Here is a 21,981-nt window from a genome sequence, read left to right on the forward strand (position 1 = left end):
ATTATCTATCTATCTACCTATCTATCTATCTACCTACCTACCTACGTACCTACCTACCTATCTATCTCTGTCTGTCTTCTTCTGCCTCCCTGTAACACTGACTTGAAATTAAATAAATAAATCTTACAAATGTACCCAAATGACTCCTGGCCTCGTTCATGACTTTCTTAATTCCCCAGTCTTATCGGTTGAAGCAGGGAGGACTAGGGCTCTTCCTATTGCTTGGAGGACATGGAAAAGAAAGCAGCTCACCCAAAACTCTAGGGATTACAAGCTAAGTCTAATGCCAAGTCCCTCACTTGACTCCCTAGCGAGGAAAATGATTTCACCCATGTCCTCTGAGATTCTTTCATAAAACACCAAGCAAACCAGACCTGGGAGGAGTCTATTTCCTCAGGCATCCTTAGTATTGCACTCTTCTAAAGAGGCTGGACAATTTGAATGAGCTCAGACCTATTTTCAAATGGATGCCACTCTCTGTGGTCACAATGAAGCTTCCTAGCCAGTATTTGATCCCCCAGCCCTAGTGATTTTCTGTGAGGTCTTTTGCTCTATCGATAAGGTGGCCTGTTTCTGGGGCCCTGCATGCTGCAGATGGGAGATCTGATGCCAATTTGGGGGCATGGCTTTCAGGTGAGCTCTCTCACCTTCTCCTGGAGTTTTTGGACATGGCTGCTATCATAGCCAGAGACACTGAACCCGTATTCGGGGAAGATGCGCTTTAAGCTGTGACCTCAACATCTCCCGAAGGGGCAGGATCCACGACTCAAGATGCAGTTTAGAGTCTGTTGGGTCCCTAACCTTGGCTTTTCATGGGTCTCCATACCTTGCTTGTTTCTTAGGGGTTTTCCCGAAGGAACATGCTAGAGTGTTTGGAAATGATACGAAAAGGAGGTTTGGGACCCAACTGTCTCTCTGTCCGCAGGCTTAGGGCCCTGTCTACATTCAAGTCTCTTGAGGGAGCTGAGGAATGGCACTGTGTTTGTCTCCTTGTGTACAGTTAAGGGGATGATATTGTGGCAGCAGCCCAGAGGGGCCTTGGCATATCTTCTTAAGGGAAAGGCTCCACAGAATGGAACTTTGAAGATGTGACCTCACTTCCTTGGTGATAGAACTTACACTCTGATAGCAACAGTCCTTAGCGGCTCACTTGATGGGAGACGTTCAGGAGAAGACCATGTTCTCTCGTTGCTGCCAATCGTTGCCAGGCTCTGGCCTTTTCCGGCGCTTGAGACATTGGCTCCGCTCTCACACTGGGTGTCTGTGGCCTCTTACTGCAAGGCCACCCCAGGGAACAGAACAGCCCAGGAGGCAGCCACAGGTAGCGGAACAGGCCCGTCCTGGCAGGGGATCACCTGTGACCCCATCTGGGTCTTCTTTGCCCCTCCCTTCACCATGACAGTGGCAGAAGAAGAGGGGCTCTTGCTGCCCAGCAACACGATTCACGTGTTGGAGCCTCCTGTGTCTTGCGTGTTCATACCCTATTTTGTGGACAGCTGGTTGGGCAAGTGGGTGTTGGGGGACCTCCTCTTGTCTTCTGGAGACCTCTCTGGCTGCACAAGGGTACAGAGGCCCTTACTTTCCCGACCTGGGTAACAGAATGCCTCATGGGGGGAATTATTCTCTGTGGGGACAGCCAAGCACGACACTGATGCTCCGGTCTGGGCTGCCACACACTCTCTTTGCAGAGCTCCACACTCGAGTCCACAGACAGAACACATGAGGAAGCCACAGGCATCGTCAATGGACACGTGAGTCAGGCCAACAACGTGGCTAATGCTGGTGTGGAGGGAGCGAGGGGCCCAGGAGTACCCACATGTTGGGGCACGAGATGACCACGGTGTGCCTAGAACCACATCCTGAAGGGAGGAACGCCCCTGGCTTTTGGCCTCGTGATCTCCCACTCAGTGACTGACCCCCATCCCACTCTCAAAGAAATCTCAGCCCCTTGGCAACTGGGTGTTGGGAAACTCCCTGTTCACACAAGCATCGTGCGTGGCCATGGTGCTGAATGTTTGCCCACCTAGTCCAAGAATCCTGTGCAGTCCTTAGTCAGCTCCACTGCCTTCCAGGTCTTCTCCAAGGTTTAGGACTCAGTGATCCTACCAGGAAGGTTTTCCCACACAAAAGGGCAGAGGGTTCAACCAAAAGGGTGAAGATACCACACAGGACTGGAGCCTGGCCCCTACCTGTTCTATTCCATGGGATGACATTGCCCCTGTGGCCACACTTGCATGGCTGCTGGGAAGCACTGGGATTCAGCTGCATTGCCACGGCAGCGGTGCTGTAGGACACAGACTCACTGTCTCTCACGGAGCACAATCAGCTAGGCTGCTCAAAGCACAGGAGCCCAGGTTGGGCAGCTCTCCCAACAGGAGTCGCTTGTTCCCATTTCTGGTTGCTGCATGTCAGGGCATGGCCAAGGTGATTTCTCAGGAGGGCTCATTGCCATCTCCATCCCCAGTTTCATTTCCTATGCTCCCCTGGGCTTCTCTGTGCCCCTGTCGCATCTGCCAATGAGCACAGCAAGGTAATGGGATGGGGCCCACGCCATTTCTGGGGGTAAGGTCAATCACCTCCTTGCGGACTACTGGCCCAACTGCAGCAGTCACACTCAAGTGCTCTGGTGTCAGAACAACCCCACGTGTGTGTTGGGGATGGGGGCCACAATTCGGCTCTGAAAAGGCAGTGATGCCCTGCTGAGGACAAACTCCAAGGACCAGGCTGGCTGGGGACTGGCTCTACACATGTGTCGTTGTAATGCCTCAAGTCAGGTCACTTGGCAGAACGCCTGTGGTCATTACGCCACAGGCAGACACCTCTGACTATGGCTCTTTTCAGGATCTAGCCTCCCCTGGGGCTTCATATCCTACTCCGCCCACTTGTTTCCATTCTGCAGTCTGGTGGCAAAGCAAATCACACAGTTGCCCTCATTTCTAGCTCCCCCAAGGGGCATGGAATCATCTTTCACTGCTGGCCCCCTCGCAGGACTTTCTCATCCCTCAGTCCCTGTTCAGCCTCTTGGCCCCAACTGGGGTTTTCTCCCAACCCGGGTGTCTGCTCCCCTGTGCTCCCTGGAACTGCCACTGACTCACGTCCTTTCTGGTCCTCCCTAGTATGGAAATGGGTCCATGCTCTACTTGGCAGAGGTCTGTGCCATGCGGACCCTACAGCCAGACACTAAAGAGATGCTGCTGGATGCCCTGGTCCCGGGCCCCCTGGGAAAAAGGATCTGCTACTTCAACACCTTCCTGTGTACATACAGCGACTTCTCCACCATTCCGTATTACTTAGACCAGATATTCGACAGGTGGGTAGCTGCCTCTCAGCACTGCGGTGATGCAGAGATGAATCTTACATGTTTTAGATGACCTAAGCGACTTAAGACATGGCGGGCATGGAACGGGTGCCTTTCTCTGTGGACAGGGCTACTGGCACATTGCGTCACACTTCTTGATTTCCTTTCTCTGCACCCTCACGAACCAATGTCTCTACTCAGGTGGGAACCGGCCATGTGCCTCTATGGTTGGAAAACCTCCCAGATGGCAATCCTGCTTTCCCCTTTTTCAAGAATCAGAAATGTTTTCTTTCACAGGCAGAGTTAGACTGAGAGAAAGAGAGAATGCGTCCTTCTATCTGCTGGGTCACTCCCCAAATGGCTGCAAAAAGCAGGGCTCTGGGAAGCCGGGCTGAGGAGCCTGAAGCTCTATCTGGCCCCCTCAGGGGTGCCAGGGGTCCAACTACTTAGGCCATCATCCGGCACTTCCCCAGGCTCATTAGCAGGGAGCTGGACACCAAGGACAACAGCCAAGACTTGCACTGGCCAACCCTGATATGGCTTGCCAGCATCACATGTGGGCAGGGGCATTGGAAGCTGCTATGCCTTCGTACCGGCCACATTTCCTACTTGTTCCAGCTGCTCCTGTCCTCGATATATGCACAGAACAGCTGCCCTCAGGGTTGGTAGCAGTTGCCCAGACCCCTCATCGACCTGGCAGGTCTACAAGGAATCATTCACTCTACACATATATGGGAAGCCCTTCCCTTGTGCACTTTTCCAGACACTTGCCACAAATCCAGTGAACAAAGCATTCAAGGGCCTCACAGTTGTGGGGAATCCGACCCTCACAGCCGAGATCCTATACAAGTCCTGTCCTGCAGCGGCAGAGCTGAGGCTTGCTGACCTCCTCTGGGAGTAGCTGCAACGTCCCCTACTCTGATCACAAGGAGAACCCCATGTCCCACTAAGATGCGGGGAGATTGGGGTGCAGATGCGGCCTTCTGTCACTCGAAAGAATGGCAGGAAAATGAGGGCTGAGGCAAGGCAGAGGCAGACAGTAGGTGCAACTCCAACTTCTGGCCCCAGCACATGCAAAGGAAGTGCTGAAGAGCAGTGCTATGGATAGGAGCAGACACGTTCTGCAGAGGAGCGGGCATGTTGGGGCTCACAGACAACACCCACATAGCCATGCCCAGGGCAGTTGCTTCCAGCTTTGCCTACCCTCCCTGACCACCCAACCCAACCCACCATCCCAGGAGCAACCTACTCCCAAGTCTGCTCAGAGCCAGAGCCTAGGGGCCTCCACCTGAGAAAACCATGGGAATGAATGGGAAGGCACTGAAAGGAACATGAGAAGGAAGCCATCCAAAGGAAAGCTACTGCCGGCAATGCCAGAATCCCTTGTGGGTGTTGGTTGGTGTCCCTGTTGTTGCAGTCCAGATTCAGCACCCTGCTCGGGGTCTGGGAAAACCAGGGGAACATGGTCCAAGCATTTGGACCTCTGCCACCCATGTGGGAGACCTGGATGGAGCTCCTCACTCCCCGCATGAGCCTGGCCCAGTGCTGTCCACTGCCCATCCGGGGAGTCAAGCAGTGGATGCAAGACCTCTGCCCCGGTGTGTGTCTCTCCCTCTCTCTCTCTAACTCTTGGGATTCACAGTCAAGAAATCGCCTTGGAAAACAGCAAAGCATGGCATTGTCTTTCAGAAGCTAGAGTTCACCGGCAGGCTCCGTGCCCCACCCCACACAGGGAGTCCTGGAAGGGCAGCAAGCAGGGTAAGGTCAAGTCTGACTCTGTTGCCCACTCTCCTTCCCCAGGAACATGGCTTCCTGTTTGCAAAGCTGCAAAGCCAAGTACAAGGCCGAATTCTGCGATCGCACGGATCTCCCGCTTCTCAAGATGAAGGTCGGATCCAAGCAGGTCCGCTTGCCCAGAGGAGACCTGCAGACCCATGCGTGCTTTCTGCGTGTCAGGATGGCCTACCCAAATCCCACACAGGCAGAAGCAGTCGGTAAGATGCACTGCACTCCGCGAGATTCTCTCGGTGGGCTTTGGGGCTGGAGCCCCTTTAGAGGCAATGGGATCGTGCCTGGCTTTGGAGAGGCCATTGGAAAGTGCTTGATGTTGCTGACCCTTTCTCTTCTCCCAGCTCCTGCTCTATTTGCCAGGCTGCAGTCATGCCAAACACTGGCTTTAGAGCCAGATTCCCCACTGCTCACAGAGCTAGAACCTCTTCTGGAGACAGGATCCATTTCAAAACTGAGGCTGCCACCATGCGCAGAATCAGCACCAAAGACAACTACCAAAGTCTCCTGCGCATGTCCGGGACCTGCAAACAACCAGCCTCGCAAGATGGCTAGCATCACCACATTCCCCGCCAAGCTGCTGGCGGAACAGTTCACACTGATGGACGCGGTGAGCAGCGGGCTTGTCTCGGCAGGGCCAGGCCCGAACACCCCTTTGGCACCAGCCTCCCCACAGCTGCCCCGACCAGAATCCAGTGGCCTGGCTGCAGTTCAGGCTTCAGGTCCCACCACCTATGTGACTGGACCAATGTCTTCACTCCCAAGGCTGCCTTTCTCCCATGGCTGGCAGAGAGGGCACCCAAACCACACCAGCTGCACAGTGACTCTCCAGATCAACTGACATGGGCCTGGCAGAAAGTAGGGCTGGATCTGACCCACAGGGTACTGGACGGGCCTAGGTGGAGGGCATCCAGGTCCACCCACTGCCTTCCCATCTGCCTGCGATGCCACAGCTGTCCTGGGTCCTAGCACACATATCCATATCAAACAGCAAACACCTTGTTGGAGTTGCCACAGGGAGCAGCACTGGCACAGGGACAAGGACTCCAGGGCAGATGCTGTGAGAGCAGAAGGATGAGATACTGGGCGGGATGCCTGGGAGCACACACCTCTGTCTCTTTCCTCAAGGCTTGGGAGGGTTGGGATCTGGGCTGGCAGGAGCGAGGCGACCTCAGTGGCAGAACACATAGCCCAGCTGCTCCCATGTTGGGGAGCTGCATGACAAACTACCTGAGCTGCAGCTTCGAGCACTGTCACTTGCCGGGGTGGCTGGGCTTCACTGCATTCGAGCTAGGCTGGCTGTGCCCATGGGATACCCTCTTGCCCCCAGGAGCTCTTCCAGAATGTGGTCCCCTATCAGTGCCACAGCTCCATCCGGATCCAGCAGAACAAGGAGGTCAATGCGCAGCTGCCCCCTACTGTTCTCGCTGTCATCATCCACTACCACCACGTGGCCCATTGTGTTACTACCACGTGCTTGGGGGACCCCAGCATGAAGGCAGCGGACAGGGCCCGCGTGGTGGAACACTGGATCAAGGTGGCCAAGGTAAGCTGAGGCTGTCCCAGGGGCTCCCTCTCTGCACGGCAGGGACGTGCCACTTTGCTTCCTCAGCTCTCAGGTGTACAGTCTGTGGTCACAGATCCTGCCCAATCCCTGGGCTCTTGGGATCCACGAGGTGGCCTGATCTCACTCACTTGTCCCAGAACTACATGCTCACTTCCCGCCTAGGCCCCTGACATGGGTTGAAACCAATCTAGCCCATGTGAGCGTGGCTCAAGGGGGTCCCATCACTGACCTGCTCTGGCTCCCTGGCCAACTCTCTGATGCATGAGGGGGATGTCAGCACAGCTGGCTGAGCCTGGCTCAGGTGGGGCTCCAAGCCACCTACCTGCCATTCATCCGCTCCCTGCCCTAGGAGTGCCTGGCTCTCCGGAACTACTGCTCGGTCCACACCATCCTCTGCGCTCTGCAGAGCCACCCGGTACGCCAGCTGAAAACAACGTGGGGAGAAGTCTCCAGGTGGGTGTGCATCCCTCAAAGCACCTGGTGGACCCGGGACTACCCTCAGGCCTAAGCACTAATCCTCCAAGACTCACAGAGGCTGGTATCCTGGGACACAGGGAGAGGCGTGGACTGCCGGGGGCAGGGGTGGGGAGCACCATCTTTCAGCGGCCCTGGGACATGAGGACTGGGTTTCTGCCTCAGGATGACATTTCCATTAGTCAGGCACATGTGGCTTCCAAACTACATACTTGCGCCTGTGCACCACGCAGCACTGGACCTGCCTGGGCACTCCAACTCTGTAAACACTCACACACACACACACACACACACACACAATCAAAACAGAAGATACTACCAGGCAGGGTGGATCCTCTGATCTTTGTTCTTAAACCAAAGGGGTTTGATCCACCACCTCACCATTCCATCCAAATATCTCCTGGTTTTCCCCTCACAACAGAAAAAGTGCCAGGAAATTTCAGCGTCTTTGCACACAGGACAAACAAGTCAACAGAGATGTGCCCATGAAGGTAAAGTGGGGGCTCAGGGACAGGGGTGAGGGCTTGACAGGAGGGGAAGGGGTGTGGCTGTAAGGGCATCAGGGCAGAGGGGAGCTTTTGGTGTCACTGAAAGTGTGCTTGAAAAGAAAACCTGGGGTGTGCCTGCTAGGACAACAGGCCAAGAGAGGGCTGTGTTCACAGGTCGTGGCATGCAGTCGGGCTCAGAGGGCAATGGGAATGGGCTGCAGCAAGAGCAGCTTGGCTCTCAGAGGGGGCTGTGAGCACCCACAGGTCTCTGGCTCCCATGCTGTTCCTGCTTCCCCCAGGCTGTGAGGTGGATGCGGCAGCAAGGGCTTCCTTCCATCTGTGCTGGGGCCCTAGAGGTCCTTTGGAAACCAGGCCTGCTACAGTGTTCTCTGTTGCAGCCTTCCATGGGGAGGGCTGCCAAGCCTGCCCCACACATTGCACAGCTTGGGAATGCCAGGGGCTGAGCAGTCGAGTGGGATGCCAAGCATTGGGTCTTACTGGCTGCCCTGGGAGCAGAACTTCTGTCTTCTCGAGGAGAGAAGCAAGCAGCATGAGCCTGTCTCTCAGTCTGCACAGGGAGCCTCATGTGCATCCAGGGAGGCAGAGTATGGGGTGCTGGGCCTGGCTTCCTCTCAGGGACACGCTGAGGCACAGGTCAGTCAAAGGATCCTTAGTGCAAGGGGGACCTGAGGTGGGAGGGGAGGCCAGCACCCTCTCCAGCTGAGGAGCAGGCACAGGGAGGTGTGGTCAATCCCCCAAAGCCACCTTCCCAGTGGGAGCTGCATGAATCCATACAGAGCACCTTGTGGGAGGAGGGGAGTGCAGGGTGGGCATTATACCAATGGAAGTGAGCCAGACATGCAGGGCTCAAGGTGGTTTGCACAAATGTGGGCCGGTCAGGAAAGGACTATCTCCCTGAACGTGACCCTGACCCTGGCAGATGGCGATCTGCAGGTTGCCCGCCCGGGAGCAGAACCCCCAGAGAACACAGATGCGGCAGCGGCTGCAGAAGAAGGCAAGTGTGCCTGGGGAGGGGGGGGCAGGGGCTCCTGTCTCCCACTGGGGGCCCATGTCAAGGGAGCAGGGCCTTCTGCCTCCCTTGTTTGCCCACGCCCATCACCACAGTAGCTGAGAGACCCCAGTTGAGAGACCAGAGCTGAGGGCCTGAGCTGAAGGGCTCCCAGCAGACTTGGGCCTGAGCTGGGGCTGGCACCCCACAAGCTGACTTGTTATCATGCCATCAGGGCTCCCAGGGTTGTCCGATTCTAGAGGCAGTTGGCTGGATGCAGGGAGAATTGGGAAAGGCACTTTAGGGGCGGGGAGCTTCCCAATGGGGAATGTGGCCAGGGCTCCAGCAGCTGGGGTGGAGTGCATCTCAGGGGCCGGGCCTTGGTGGCACCTGAGAACAGCTGCTCACCACCACCACCACCTCATGGCACAGGGAGCCGTCCCCTTCCTTGGCACTTTCATCATGTATCTGGATAGGCTGGACATCGCCATGAAGGACTTCGTAGATGTGAGTGAACTTGCCATGGGTGGGGCAGGCTCCAGGACCCTGAGGCTTGGGGGGAGGGTCCTGGGCTGAGCTCTCAGCCCCCAGCTCCTTGCTGCCCATGTCTCCGGAGGCCTCACAAGCTGTCCCAGGGAGGAGGGCTCACCTGCATATCCCCTCTGAGTGCGGGAGCCTGCAACCAGGTGCCCATCCCTGTCCCCCAAGGGTTGAAGCTGCATAGCCAGAGTCCCTAACTGCAAAGCTGCACAAGGTCTTGGCTGAGCCTGCTCAGCCTCTGAGTTGGGTGGCACCCAAGGGAAGGAGAGAAATTGGGCCCCTGTGAGGTCAGGCAGCACCCACATGCCTCAGTCCACCCATCCATTCCCAGGCCTCACTTTCCCTGCCTGCCATCAGACATGGTTGGGACAGCAGTTCCCTGAGCCTCAGCCACCATGTCCCCTTCTGCAGAGCTAACAGCCTGTCCCAGGGACACCTTCTTTTCCTTCCTCTTACCCAGAGGGGAGGGCCAGGGGCTAGTCACAGGCCAGGGGCTGTTCTGATGGACTCTGCCTTCCAGGGAAAAAACAACATGCTGAAAATGACAAAGGTGAGCAGCTCTGCCCTATCTTCCAGGCACAGAGGGGATGGAGGGGTCAGAGATGCCCTGGGCAGAAAGCCCAGGCTCCAGCCCATGCGTGTCTGTCTGCTCTCTCCACTGGGATGGATACACACAGAAGGAGGAGAGCATCCCTAGGGAGGCTGTGGCTAAGGGACTGGAATCCAGGAGAACTTCCTTCCTGGGCGAGGGGCTGTGTGTATGCTACTCAGAAGACAGCTTGGAGCCTGGAAGGGATGGCCAGGGAAGGCTTCTCTAGCTAAAAGACCCAGAGGCCAGCCCCCTGCCCCTGCCACAGTCTGCCCCTCCAGCAGTCCCAGTGCAGGCCTGTCAGCATCCTCTCTGCCCCTCTTGCCCCAGGAGATAAAAGTTCTCCAAGAAATGCAGCGGCTCCAGGTGGCAGCCAGTCAATATACTTTGCTGCGCGACGCAGAGTTTGCACTGTGGTTCCAATCCATGGAGAGGCTCAGTGACACTAAGAGGTGAGTGCTGGGCAGGGATTGCGGGATGTGCAGGGTGGCAGATGGGGAAGGTTCTCCTGTTGTGCACTGAGGAGAGGGCTACCCATGGCTCCTTGGTCAGCAGAGGGCCTTACCCATGGGCAGTGCGGGGCTCCAGGACTGCGGCTGCAGGGCGGGCCCTGGAGGGAGCCTGAGATGAGCAAGAGTGCACTCATGGCTGCTTCTGTGTCCTGCAGCTACAACCTGTCCTGCCTACTCCAGCCCCTCTGCTAGAATGTCCACCTCATCCTCAAGGCCAAGAACATCAGGCCTTGGAGAACATCAGCATGACTGAGTCCCCCATGCAGGCAGAGAGTGGGGGCTGCAGAGTTCATCTGTGGGCTCGGGGACTGCACCGTGACACTCGCTCCGTTCCCCGCCGACCAAGCAACAACCCAGTGCCTGGGAGACTGGCCTCCCTCTCTCAGATGGGTGGTCACATCATCACCAATTTCACGGATTCCTCCTAGATTTTCCTATGTATATAGTTCACCATGATTAGTACCAGTTGGTTAGGCCTTTCATTAAAGTAGTATACATGGTAGGCCATGAGTGTCCTTCTTCCTCTTTATCCCTTCCCTGCCCTGCTAATTAGAGACCATTCTCTAGATCCACAGACAAAGACATTCATGCAGATTCGAGAGGGGTGTGTCTCCCCATGCAAGGATGCCACACCATGAGTGCTCTTTCAGTTCTGAGGCTCCTACATGGAGCCCCATGCTGTCTCATGGAGAGAGTCCCTCAGGGTCTTTTCTGAAGCGCAATTCATACATCCATCGGTATCTGGCGAGAACAACGCTCTCACTGCTTCTACACTTGCTCCCACGAGCTTTGGGAGTTTGCTGCTTAGGGTCCTTTAGGCTCAGATGGTGGTCCCCTCTATACAGTGTTTTCCAAATGATGTGTGTCACCAGTGACCAGCAAAATGTCCCAAGAACACAACTCAGCCCTAGTCACTAGAGAGAATTCCCTGTGAGATTCAGTGGGAAATGCACATAATAAAAGTGCACAATCTTGGGAAGCCAACACTGACAAAAATTTCATCGATGTATACATATATATACACAGAGATTTGTATGTATTCAGGTGAAGTATCCACCTGCAGCAAAGGCATCCCACATGGGTGCCCGTTTGAGTCCCAGCTGCTCTGCTTCCTACCCAGCTCCCTGCTAATGGCCAGGGAGAGACATACAGCCTGGGAGACAGGAAGTGATATTTCAAACACCTGGGTCCCTGCCCCGCAGGTTGGAGACACATGCTGCGTTGGAGACACTGTACTTGACTCAAGTATTTGGGGACCGAACCAGCAGCTGGAACACCTCTGTGTCTCTGCCTTCCAACCAATGAGTCAGAATTCTTTCAAACATGAAAGCACAGGGGCTGCCACTGTGGCATAGCAGGGAAAGGTGATGCCTACAGTGCCGACATCCCATGGGGCCGCCTGTTCGAGTCCTGGCTGCTCCTCTTCTGATCCAGTACTCTGCTATGGCCTGGGAAAGCAGTAGGGTTTGGCACAAATGGTTTGGCCCCTGCACACTTGTAGGCTTTCGATCGGCTCACTCCCAGCCATTGCAGCCATTTGCAGAGGGAACCTGCAGATTGGAGGTCGCTCTCTCACTCTCCCAGCCTCCCTGTAACTCTGCCTTTAATAAATATATCTTGAAAACAATTAAAATACAAATAATGTACTAAAGGAGTAACTTGAGCCAAGAAAACCAAAGATCGGTCTAGTGGTCATGGTAAAACACTACCACAGAAACCACAGGTGCTCTAAATATATGCCATGATCATGGGAAAGATATCTCATGTTCCTATTTAGACAAATGAACAGACATTGGACAATGTATGCCGAAACTGCGAAAATGTACAATTTATACTGATATGGATTTGCCTTCTGGAAGCCTGGGATTCTAGGACAGGGTAGGAAGAGAGAACACCGAGTAGGAGCCCCAGTCAAAACGTGCCCATTGAATAGCTAGAGCTCTCCAAGAAGAGCACAACTTCCATAGCTTGTCCATGTTAGGTGAATCTACTGGGAGACGAGCATGGGGAATTGATGACACAGCTTCCTCTCCTTTCCCTATAGCCCTGAGATGCCTCTACACCACATCTCCAGTGTCCTACAGATGAGCAAACCTGGGGGTGGTCCTGGCGACACCTAGAACCCCACAGATCCAAAACACTTGACAAACGCTAAGCAGAAAAACATACCAAAGCACGTCCCAATTAACTGCTGAAAACCACTAGCAACACCAAAACCTTCAAAGATCAAAAATGAGAAGCTTCAGCCTGACTCACAAAATCCTTGAGCTGAAAGACAATGCATCAGTGCCTTCAGAACTTGGGAAAAACCATTTCCAACCTAAAAGTACATACATGTTTTCAATCCTACATTACAGGACAGTAAGATCAAAGCATAGTTAGAGATGCCAAGCATCAAAAACGCTTCTGTATGCCATTGCTCAGAACCTGCCAGAAGATGTGCTCCAGAAAATCAAGGGTGGAGGGGCCTGCACCCTAGCTCCCTTGGTTATTCCTCTGCCTGTGGTGCCGGCTTCCCATATGTATGCTGGGTTCTAGTCCCGGTTGCCCTCTTCCAGTCCAGCTCTCTGCTGTGGCCCAGGAGGGCAGTGAAGAATGGCCCAAGTGCTTGGGCCCTGCACCCGTATGGGAGACCTGGAAGAAGCACCTGGCTCCTGGCTTCAGATCAGCACAGCGCAGGCCATGGGGGCCATTTGGGGAGTGAACCAACAGAAGGAAGACCTTTCTCTCTGTCTCTGTCTCTCTCACTGTCGATAACTCTACCTGTCAAATAAATAAATATAAATAAATACATAAAATTTTTTACAAAATCAAGCGTGGAAAAAAAAACTCTGAGGAAAACATGAAATGCAAGATCAAGGAGCACCATCAGCAAAGAAGTGAACACATTCCTAGAATGATGGGGAACAGAAACCCCAGGGTGACAACATCCACAAAGAGAAAAGCATCTTGAATCCACATTGGAGCAACTAGGAGGTGGTAGGGAAACATTCACCAAGAAAATGAAACTGAGAGAAAGTCTGTTAAGTATAGAAATGTTTATGAGACTGTAAGACAATGAAGAAATATGAGGATTCTATGAATGTTCAGCAAAATGACCTAAGAAAGGGTCAATATGGGGAGCAGGTGTTTCACGCATTGGTCAAGATGCCACTTGGGGATGCACACACCCCAGGGCAGAGGGCATGGGTTTGAGTCCTGGCTCCAATTCAGATTCCACCTTCTTGCTCATGTGCACCCAGAGAGGTGGTCAGAGAAGCCTCAAGTACCTGGAGCCCTGGCACACAAGTGCTAGACCCAAATGCAGTTTCAGGCTCCTGGATTCAGCCTGACCCAGCCCTTGGCTGCTGCGAGCATTCAGGGAATGAACCCAGCAGATGGACAATCTCTCGGCCCCACTGCCTTTCACACAAATACGTTTTTTTAAAACAATCCAAGTAACACAACTCATTGTTCAAGAGCATCATGATAATTAGCACTGGTCTTGATGATCAAGAGTCCTTATGGAATTACAATGATGTAAATGCTGCATACTCAACTAAGCAAACCCTGACATATCTGTACTAGGGCCCTGGAGGGACAACCAAAGTTCATTGCCTAGTTGGCAGTGGAGAGTCAGGGGGGAGAGAGCTCCATATTTCCCCATGTTGAGAAGCACAGCACCAGCATGTGAGTTAAGGACCAAGGTGTGGAGCTCAAAAGAAAGCTCTGAGAGTGAAAAGGATGATCCCTGAGAAGGAACGGTGGGAGAAACACCAAAAGGCCTTGATGAACATATGTTATAAAAGAATAGGAGTTTCTGAAACGATCCATTCTTACCTTAGCAAACTCAGAGAGCCTGTCATCACTCGTCAAAGACTGCCGACTTGCACAAGAAGCACAGTCTGAGGGACCCACGGCACCCTTGCCATCTTCAAGTTCGTTACATTCACCAGCACCTTCCCTGTCCCTGTCGAGCTCCCAGTCAGGGAAATGCAATTCACCTAAAAAGGCACAAGTTGCAACTTACTTCATTTCAAATCATTAAATGGTTTACAACTATTTGTATTCTCAGTAGTTAGTATAGCCCTGTTCCTGAATAAAGGTTAAAACTACATTCAGACAGTGAAAAAGTTATCCCTGGCCTCTTTTCTAGTCACTTGGTTTCTCGCATCTCGTAACCCCACCCAATCAAACTTAACCACATTTGTTAGCTCTTGGATACCCTTGCCGAGTCTCCATTGCCTGTGCAAGTAACTAGCTAACTGTGCATGTTGTATTTACCTCCTTTCGTACAAACCATGATCTTTTTCACTTCACATCATTAAGGTGATTGTCCTTACCACTAAACAGGGAATGCCCTCAGTCCCAAATGTCCTTGTAAAAGGAGGATATTTTCAGCTCAGAAGACCCAGCAGATATCAAAGGAAATAACTCAGCCAAGTGCAAAAGCAAAAAGAATATTGGCCATCTTTTAGAGAGGCTGTCTCTACAAACCTAACTTGTTCATATTAAGCGTAAGTCGCTAATAGGAACGGTGAGGATGAAAAGTTACCAGCTTACTTTGAGTGCATTAAGATGTCTAAATAGTCTAGTTAAGCTATCTCTTTTAAGATTTGGAAAAGTACATGATTTCTACAATTCTTGTCTGTGTCTATCAACTGGGGTGTGTCCTTCAGGGGATGCCTCACCTCAGAAGACCTCTTTGGGAGTGTCCACGGGGACTGATGCTGTCACTGTAATGTACTGGGGAGATGTTGGAGAAACTCTAAAACTTTCTGCAACACACAGGAACGTCCTCCTCCTCACGACAGAGGTATCTGGACCCAAGCGATAACAGTGCCAAGACTGAGAAACCCTATTTTCAACTGTCTAAACCATGAGGCAACACAAACTACTCACAGCAAACAAAACTGGTGAAAGTTACACTCCCATCACACATGCACTGTTCTAGTCTTGTCCCAATAACCACAAGTTAGCCAGGCAGTAGTGTGGGTGTAGCATTCGGTAGGAGTTCAGAGAACTGGCTTTGAACTCAAGGGGATCTAACAATGAACCCCAACAGAGTTTACACATCCAAACTCAAGTTGTTACCAATAATACCAGTCCTAGCTCTTAGTCGTTACTGTAAGAAACATTACATCAGAAAGCATTTCGAAAGGCTTGGCACACAGGCTAAGCCTCACAAAAACATCAAAACCTATAATAACTTTGAGAATGAATTCTTCACCCAATAATGAATCCAATATGGAACAAAACCTGACTTTCTGACAACATTAGAAACTTACCATCACTGGCCCCATCTTCTAGACCCAAAATATCCCCGTTCCAAAGCCTCTACATTCTAGAACCGTGTCCATTATCCCTATGTGATTCAGAGTGTGTCTTCACTTCCTTTGACACATCGCTTCCATTGGAACTCCAAGTTACGTCAGTCAACACACTGTTACTCTTCGAAGTGAGAGTTTCTGACAATGAAAAAAGAAAACACATCAGTATGTCAGCCACTGTGGTCATTTATCTAAAGGAAATTGTAAGCATGCTACTTGCCACAATCACAAAGATACAAAACTCTGACAATACTGAAAGCAATGTCTTATGTCCAATCCTCTTGCCTCAAGTTTGAAGAACAACCTAAGATTCTTTGAGTTAAGGCCAAGTTACAACAAGAAAAAAAGGAAAACTGGCTGAGATAGATTATCAATTGATAGTAGAAATGAAAGATCTCCGTGAGTGAGATCCCAGGGGAAAGAAGGAGCCATCCAAGAAGGAGGTACCTTCTTTCTCTGAATGCTGGAGAGAAATTCCGCTTGAAGGATGGCCTTATCTAAACAAGGGCAGAGTTTGTGAACTCAAGAGGCATCCATACCCTTAGCAGCTCGTCACAAGAGCCTCGGCTGATCACTGACATCATAAATAAGAGTGTCAATTGTTAAATCAACAACAGAAGTCACTGTGCACTTGCTCCTCCTGTAGGACCTCTGTCCTTAACGTGGTGTACTATGAGAATTCACGGTAAAACTAGCCTTCAAACATTACTTTCCACTTTGCATGTCAGTGTGGGTGCAAGCTGTGAAAATCTTTACTGAGTATAGAGTTGGTCTCTATATAAAGATAATAAAAAATGAATCTTCATGAAGAATGGGATGCGAGAGGGAGTAGGGGGTGGGGTGGTTTGGGGGTGGGAGGGCAGGTAGGTGGGAAGAACAGCTACAATCTGAAAGCTGTACTTATGTAATTTATCTAGTAAATAAAAGCTTTCTATAAAAATAGATACTAGATATTAATAAATAGAGCACAGATATAATAACAATAATAATAACAATAATAATAATAGAAAGAATCAAAACAGACTGAATGCTCCAACATGGGAAGTATTGCATATAGCAGCCTCCCAGAATGACAATGACCTCAAATAACACCCTGGCTCAGAATCAACCCTGAAGACATACTGATGTGGCTAAAACACCTATGAGAGCATGTCAGGCATGGGAAGACAAAACACTGTGGCACACAGGGTTCCCCATGAAGCACTTCTGTGGGTAGACCCCAAGAGAAAGAAGTGGTCATCCACAAAGGATACACTTTATTCAGAAGGCACAAAAGAACTTCCTCTTCCCCGTGGCCCTGTCTAAATATGGAAGGAGTCAGTGGATTCCACAGGCTTCCACAGCTGAGGCAGCTCAGGTCAAGATCCTCAGGTGTTCGCTGATGTGCTAATTCTGAAATTCTCAACAGGGGTCACTGTGCACTGACTTCCCATGCAGGACCTCTCTGCTCAAAGAGTTGAGGTATGCGAGTAAACAGTACCACTTGGTCACAAAGATCTACCACACTTTCACGTGAATGACACCATCGATGGATTATAAGCTAGAAGAATGTCTCATGCTCACAAAAGTCACACCGCCCTTGGGTTCTTCTCCAAAGTTAACTCACTCCACCGCAACAGATACTATAGACATACGTAAGTCAAATCTCAGAAAGCCTTACTTTCATTGAATTCAAAAGCACTTTCATCTCTTGTTTGTTGTAAAAACAAGCCTGCCGGTGTTCTAGTGCATAGTAGGGTAATAATACTTCACCAAACATACAGTCTTTTCTCAAAAGCTAGAAGAAAGACTTCTGAATGTACATACTACAAAGAAACCTTGAATAGGGAAGCGGTGGATGCGGATGACCTAATATGATCATTTAAATGTATGCATGTAGGGCAATATTACATTATACCACATCAATATGTACAGCTACTCTTTGTCAACAAATAGAGAAACACATCAAAAAGGAAATACATCATTGTTCAGTGAAATGCATCTCCAAATGCTCACTCTTTTTCATAGAAGTATATGCCATTCCAAAGTTTCCAAATACGTATAGTATTCAGCCCGTCATGTTTTGTTAATAAGTTCTAGGTAAATTCTACTTCTGTCAGAGAAGATGCCCCTAAAGGAGACAGAGGAGGAAGAAAGGTGGGAGGGCTGCTGTGAAGTTAGGTATGGTGGGAGAATCACTATGTTCCGAAAGCCGTGTTTAGGAAATGCATCAAGTTGGTATAGCTTCCATAAAAGGTGTCTGGGAAAAACTGGAAATAAAATAATCCAGGATTCCATGGCTGGCTGTGCACTGTGTAGAGAAAATCAGTGTCTACAGGGGCTCTTTGCTGTACACCCAGGGCAACGCTCTTTCCGTCTTTTCTCTAGAAGATCCCACTTGGGAAGAAATTATGGACATCTAGTAGTCTATTTTCCTGTCTCGTCTAGTAGTAGAGGGTGCACTGCGCTTCCAACAAATCCAAGGCTGATGCTTGCTTTTGTGGAGTGGGAAGTAAGGGTGTGACAGTCAAGGGATACTCTTAAGAAAAGAAACATGGGTTGAGAAGGAATTTAGCCTAATGGCTTAGATGCTTTGATGGTGAGTTCCGATGCCCATTTCTCATATCAGAGTACCTGGTTTTGATACTCATCTCTGGAGCCTAACTCCAGTTTCTTACTAAAATACCTCTGGGGAAACAATGGTTCCTATAACAAGTTCCATGCTATTCACACGGGCGACCTGGGTGGAATTGCCAGTTCCCAGTTGCAGTCTGGCACATCTCAAGGCACTTGCAGGACTGGGAAGTGAATTAGCAGTTGGGAGCTCCTCTCCTCTCTCTCTGTCTCTGTTCCTTTATAATGTTAAGATGGGAAGAGTGGCAAAGGCCCTGCCAACTCGGAAACAAAATGCGTTAGTTATAAATGAAAAGGCTGTTATATTCAGCCACACACAAACCTTAATTCATGCATGGCAAACCAAGATAAAGGAAAAACAAATACCAACTAGGAAAGTGTAGGTGGTCTGCCTAGTATATCAAAACGAAAGAAACCTAACGTACACATTGTTCTTGGAAACGAGGGAGAAATGGCCAACATTCCAACAGAAAGATGGGCAAAGGACAAGGACAGTTGACAGGAAAAGGGACACAAGTGGCTTTTCTTCCAATGGAAAGAGTGCCACCTTTCTCCTGTGCAGGGCAATGCAAATAGAAACTGCACATCTCTCATTTGGCTACAATTCAAGTACTTGGCAGCATATATTGGAATAAGAAGACACTCCTCGAGGAGTGGTAATGAACATGCGAAACCATGCAACCTCTATCAAAGGGGAATCTAGCAATAGAGTTCTACAGTAGATCTGCCATTTGCACTGGCACTGTCACTTCTGGGAGTTAACTCCACAAGTATAGGGGCATATGTGGTTTCTGTGTTTGTGTTGCTAACACTCAATGCCTGAGACTGGATAATCTGTGAAGATCAGAAATTTATAGTTCTCACACCTAGAGCGCCTGGGAAGTCCAACATCAGGGCATCAGCATGCTTTGTCTGATGAAGGTCTTACTATTGCATTGTCACATGGTGCAAGGCTGAAGGCAGAAGGGCCAGAGAGCAAATCAGCTGAACACCACATGGAGCCTGTTTGACAGGGACCTCAATCCCCGGTTTCAGTAAGGCCCAGCCATGACCGTTGTGGGTATTTGGAGAGTGAATTAGTGGATAGTGATTCTCTCTCTCTCCGTTACTTTGCTTGTGTCTGTCAATGTGTGTGTGTGTGTGTGTGTGTGTTGTGTGTGTTTCCACATCTCAAGAAAACTGAACGAAGAATCCATCAAAGCCAACCATTATTCTACAGTGAATACTCTAAAATAGACAAAATTCACAGTCTGCTCAGTTCTTTAGAGGTGGACTAAATGCTGATATCATTTAAAGATGATGGTCCTCTTTCTAGAACACAGAAGGAAACAAACTCACCCAAAGCCTAATGACCCTCATTGTATTTTTATTTTTTAATATCTTTCCTGATTTCCTTGGAAGATTTCTGGGTTCATATTTCATATTTCTTGATTTAGTATAGAAAGGTAGAGTGACAGCGAGGGAAAGACAGAGTAGTTTCCATTCCCTGGTTCACTTCCCAAATCCTGCAACAGCCAGGGCTGGCTGGACTAAGCCAAAGCCAGGAGCCAGCACTTCAATCTGGGTCTTGGAATTGTGTGGCATTTTGTCATCCGTTGGGGCATAGTCTGTTTCACAGGTGCATCTGCAGGCTCTTCTATCAGAAGCACAGAGGAACAAGGACTCCAAAAGGGGATATGAATGCCCCTTGTGGTACTTTAATCACTGGACCAGATGCCCACCACAAGAGTGATGATTTATTCCAGTCGATGTCTGCTAAGTCCTTTGTATGAGAGCAAATTAGGAAAACCTAACGTACACATTGTTCTTGGAAACGAGGGAGAAATGGCCAACATTCCAACAGAAAGATGGGCAAAGGACAAGGACAGTTGACAGGAAAAGGGACACAAGTGGCTTTTCTTCCAATGGAAAGAGCGCCACCTTTCTCCTGTGCAGGGCAATGCAAATAGAAACTGCACATCTCTCATTTGGCTACAAAGCAAAAGGAGAGAAGTCACTTTCCCAAAACTGGCTTAACGCACAGCATCACAATGTTCACCCACAACTTCACTTCAACAATGGCCAAGGGCAAGGACAGACATTTCTCCAAAGACGAACAGCACAAGAGCTATATTGAAAGGACACACTATTATTGGTCATTGGCCATCACAAATCAAGTCTGCAAGGAGATAGATACCCCTTCCAAACCACCTCGAGGCTATTCAAATAACCATGAACCTGCAGTTGCATTCTCAACGAGCTATCTAAAAGAACCGGAAACAAGTTTGAAAAATATTTATCCAGAAGAGTTCACAGGATTCACACTAGCCAAAACACAACCACAGCTCCAGTGTCCATCAGTAGATGAATGAATAAACACAATATGGTCTACTCGTATGATGGAATTCAGCATGAAGTAGAATACAAGTACTGATACGGGCTACCGCATAGGCAAAACTTGAAACCATGGTGCAAGTTGAGGGAATCCAGATACAGCAGAGAATAGTTTATAATGCTAGCTCTATGAAACATCTAGAGCATACTCACAGACCGAGAACTAATTGGCAGTTGCAATTGCTGGGGGAAGGGAGACTGGAAACTGGCTACTACTGGGTTTCGAGCTTGCTTTGCAGGTGATGTGATTCACTATTAGATGTTTGCTGAGGCGGTGGTGGGCAGGACTAAAGCTCTCAATAAACTTGCATACAGCCTTTTGGGAAAATTTTTCTGACTGCACCCACCAGTGAACTAGGGCCTCTCTGCTGCTATAGATTGGCTGGTCAAATTATTTTACTGTTTGAAAGGCAGAGTGCCAGAGAGACAGGCAGGGAGGAGGGAGACAGGGAGGTTGATCCAGTGAAACACACGAAAACCCCTTCAGCTGAAACCCCACAGTATCCACTGTGAACCAGACATGTCCTGTCCCCACAGCAAGTAGGAACAAAGTACAGCAGGTGGTATTGAACACACAGCAGGCCATCAATACCTTTAGAGCACACCGCAAGTTGGGGGTGCACAGGATGTGTAGAAAATCACTCTCTAGGCATGACTGGTAGAAAGGGATACTTTGGTGACTTCAGTGGAAGAACATCTACCAGAGTTGACCAGGATTTCCTTCTCAAGAATTCTAGGTCTTGAATCCTCCCCCAGAGAATTATCAAAAGCGATGCATGAGAATCTACAAATTCGGTAAGACGATCAGGTTTCTCACAAGAAACTTTACAGGCCTGAAGCGTGTGAAAGCTTATCTTCACATAACTGAAGGAATAAACTTCCAACCAAAATGACATCTTCTTATGGACAAGTTAAGGGACAGCATCAGCATTAGACCTGCCTGACAGGGAAGCTCTATTGCCCTCTCCTGGAAGCAAATCGACACTACATGGCAGCAACACAGAACAACCAAAAAGTGGCAAAGCGCCCCAGGGTAAGAGAAAAGGAAAAGACACATACAGGATCTTCACTACCGCCATGGAATAGAAATCACTTTTACAACTTGGAATGAAATTTAAAGTAAAATCACAGAACTTGCAATGACTATACGGATCTCATGTGTATTTTGTAGCAAGTCATTTGGAACTACATTGCTTCTATGTGGATGAAGTGGAAGTCTAAACTAAATGTTTATAGGTGTGAATAGTTTATAGATTCCCATTGCAATGTGTCAGTAGATACCTGTAGATGATGCACAAAAGAAAATGAGAGATAAGAAGTCATTAGGAGGGGCTGGCACTGTAGTGTAGTAGGTTAAGCGCCCGCCTGCATCAATGGCATCGCATATGGGCACCAGTTTGAGGCCCGGCTGCTCCACTGCC

General features: G+C 50.1%; 1 protein-coding gene and 1 long non-coding RNA gene across 52 annotated transcripts in view; one reads left to right on the forward strand and one right to left on the reverse strand.

The window, feature by feature from the left end:
• Positions 1 to 21,981, reverse strand: part of LOC138850245 (uncharacterized) — a 514,649-nt gene that overhangs the window by 121,272 nt on the left and 371,396 nt on the right. For 49 of the 50 annotated variants that reach the window (XR_011389934.1, XR_011389944.1, XR_011389950.1 and 46 more), the window contains 2 exons: positions 15,533 to 15,712; positions 14,085 to 14,248 (listed from right to left, as the gene is read on the reverse strand). This is a non-coding gene — a long non-coding RNA (uncharacterized lncRNA). The remainder of the gene's footprint in view (positions 1 to 14,084; positions 14,249 to 15,532; positions 15,713 to 21,981) is intronic. The other variant, XR_011389977.1, reaches the window with a different exon arrangement.
• On the forward strand, positions 824 to 10,759 carry LOC138850238 (ral-GDS-related protein-like). 2 transcript variants are annotated; one of them, XM_070076554.1, is made up of 5 exons: positions 824 to 5,292; positions 5,431 to 6,632; positions 7,003 to 7,106; positions 7,549 to 7,618; positions 8,556 to 10,759. In XM_070076554.1, exons 2-5 carry the CDS (start codon positions 6,579 to 6,581, stop codon positions 8,745 to 8,747), a joined length of 420 nt encoding a protein of 139 aa, XP_069932655.1. In that variant the 5' UTR covers positions 824 to 5,292; positions 5,431 to 6,578; the 3' UTR covers positions 8,748 to 10,759. The 2 variants fall into 2 exon arrangements, with proteins under 2 accessions (XP_069932655.1, XP_069932654.1); XM_070076553.1 differs by lacking the exons at positions 7,549 to 7,618; positions 8,556 to 10,759 and having other exon boundaries at positions 2,275 to 3,310; positions 5,099 to 5,292; positions 5,431 to 7,106.

The sequence above is a fragment of the Oryctolagus cuniculus genome, chromosome 6 (assembly GCF_964237555.1).
Source record: "Oryctolagus cuniculus chromosome 6, mOryCun1.1, whole genome shotgun sequence".
NCBI lineage: Eukaryota > Metazoa > Chordata > Mammalia > Lagomorpha > Leporidae > Oryctolagus > Oryctolagus cuniculus.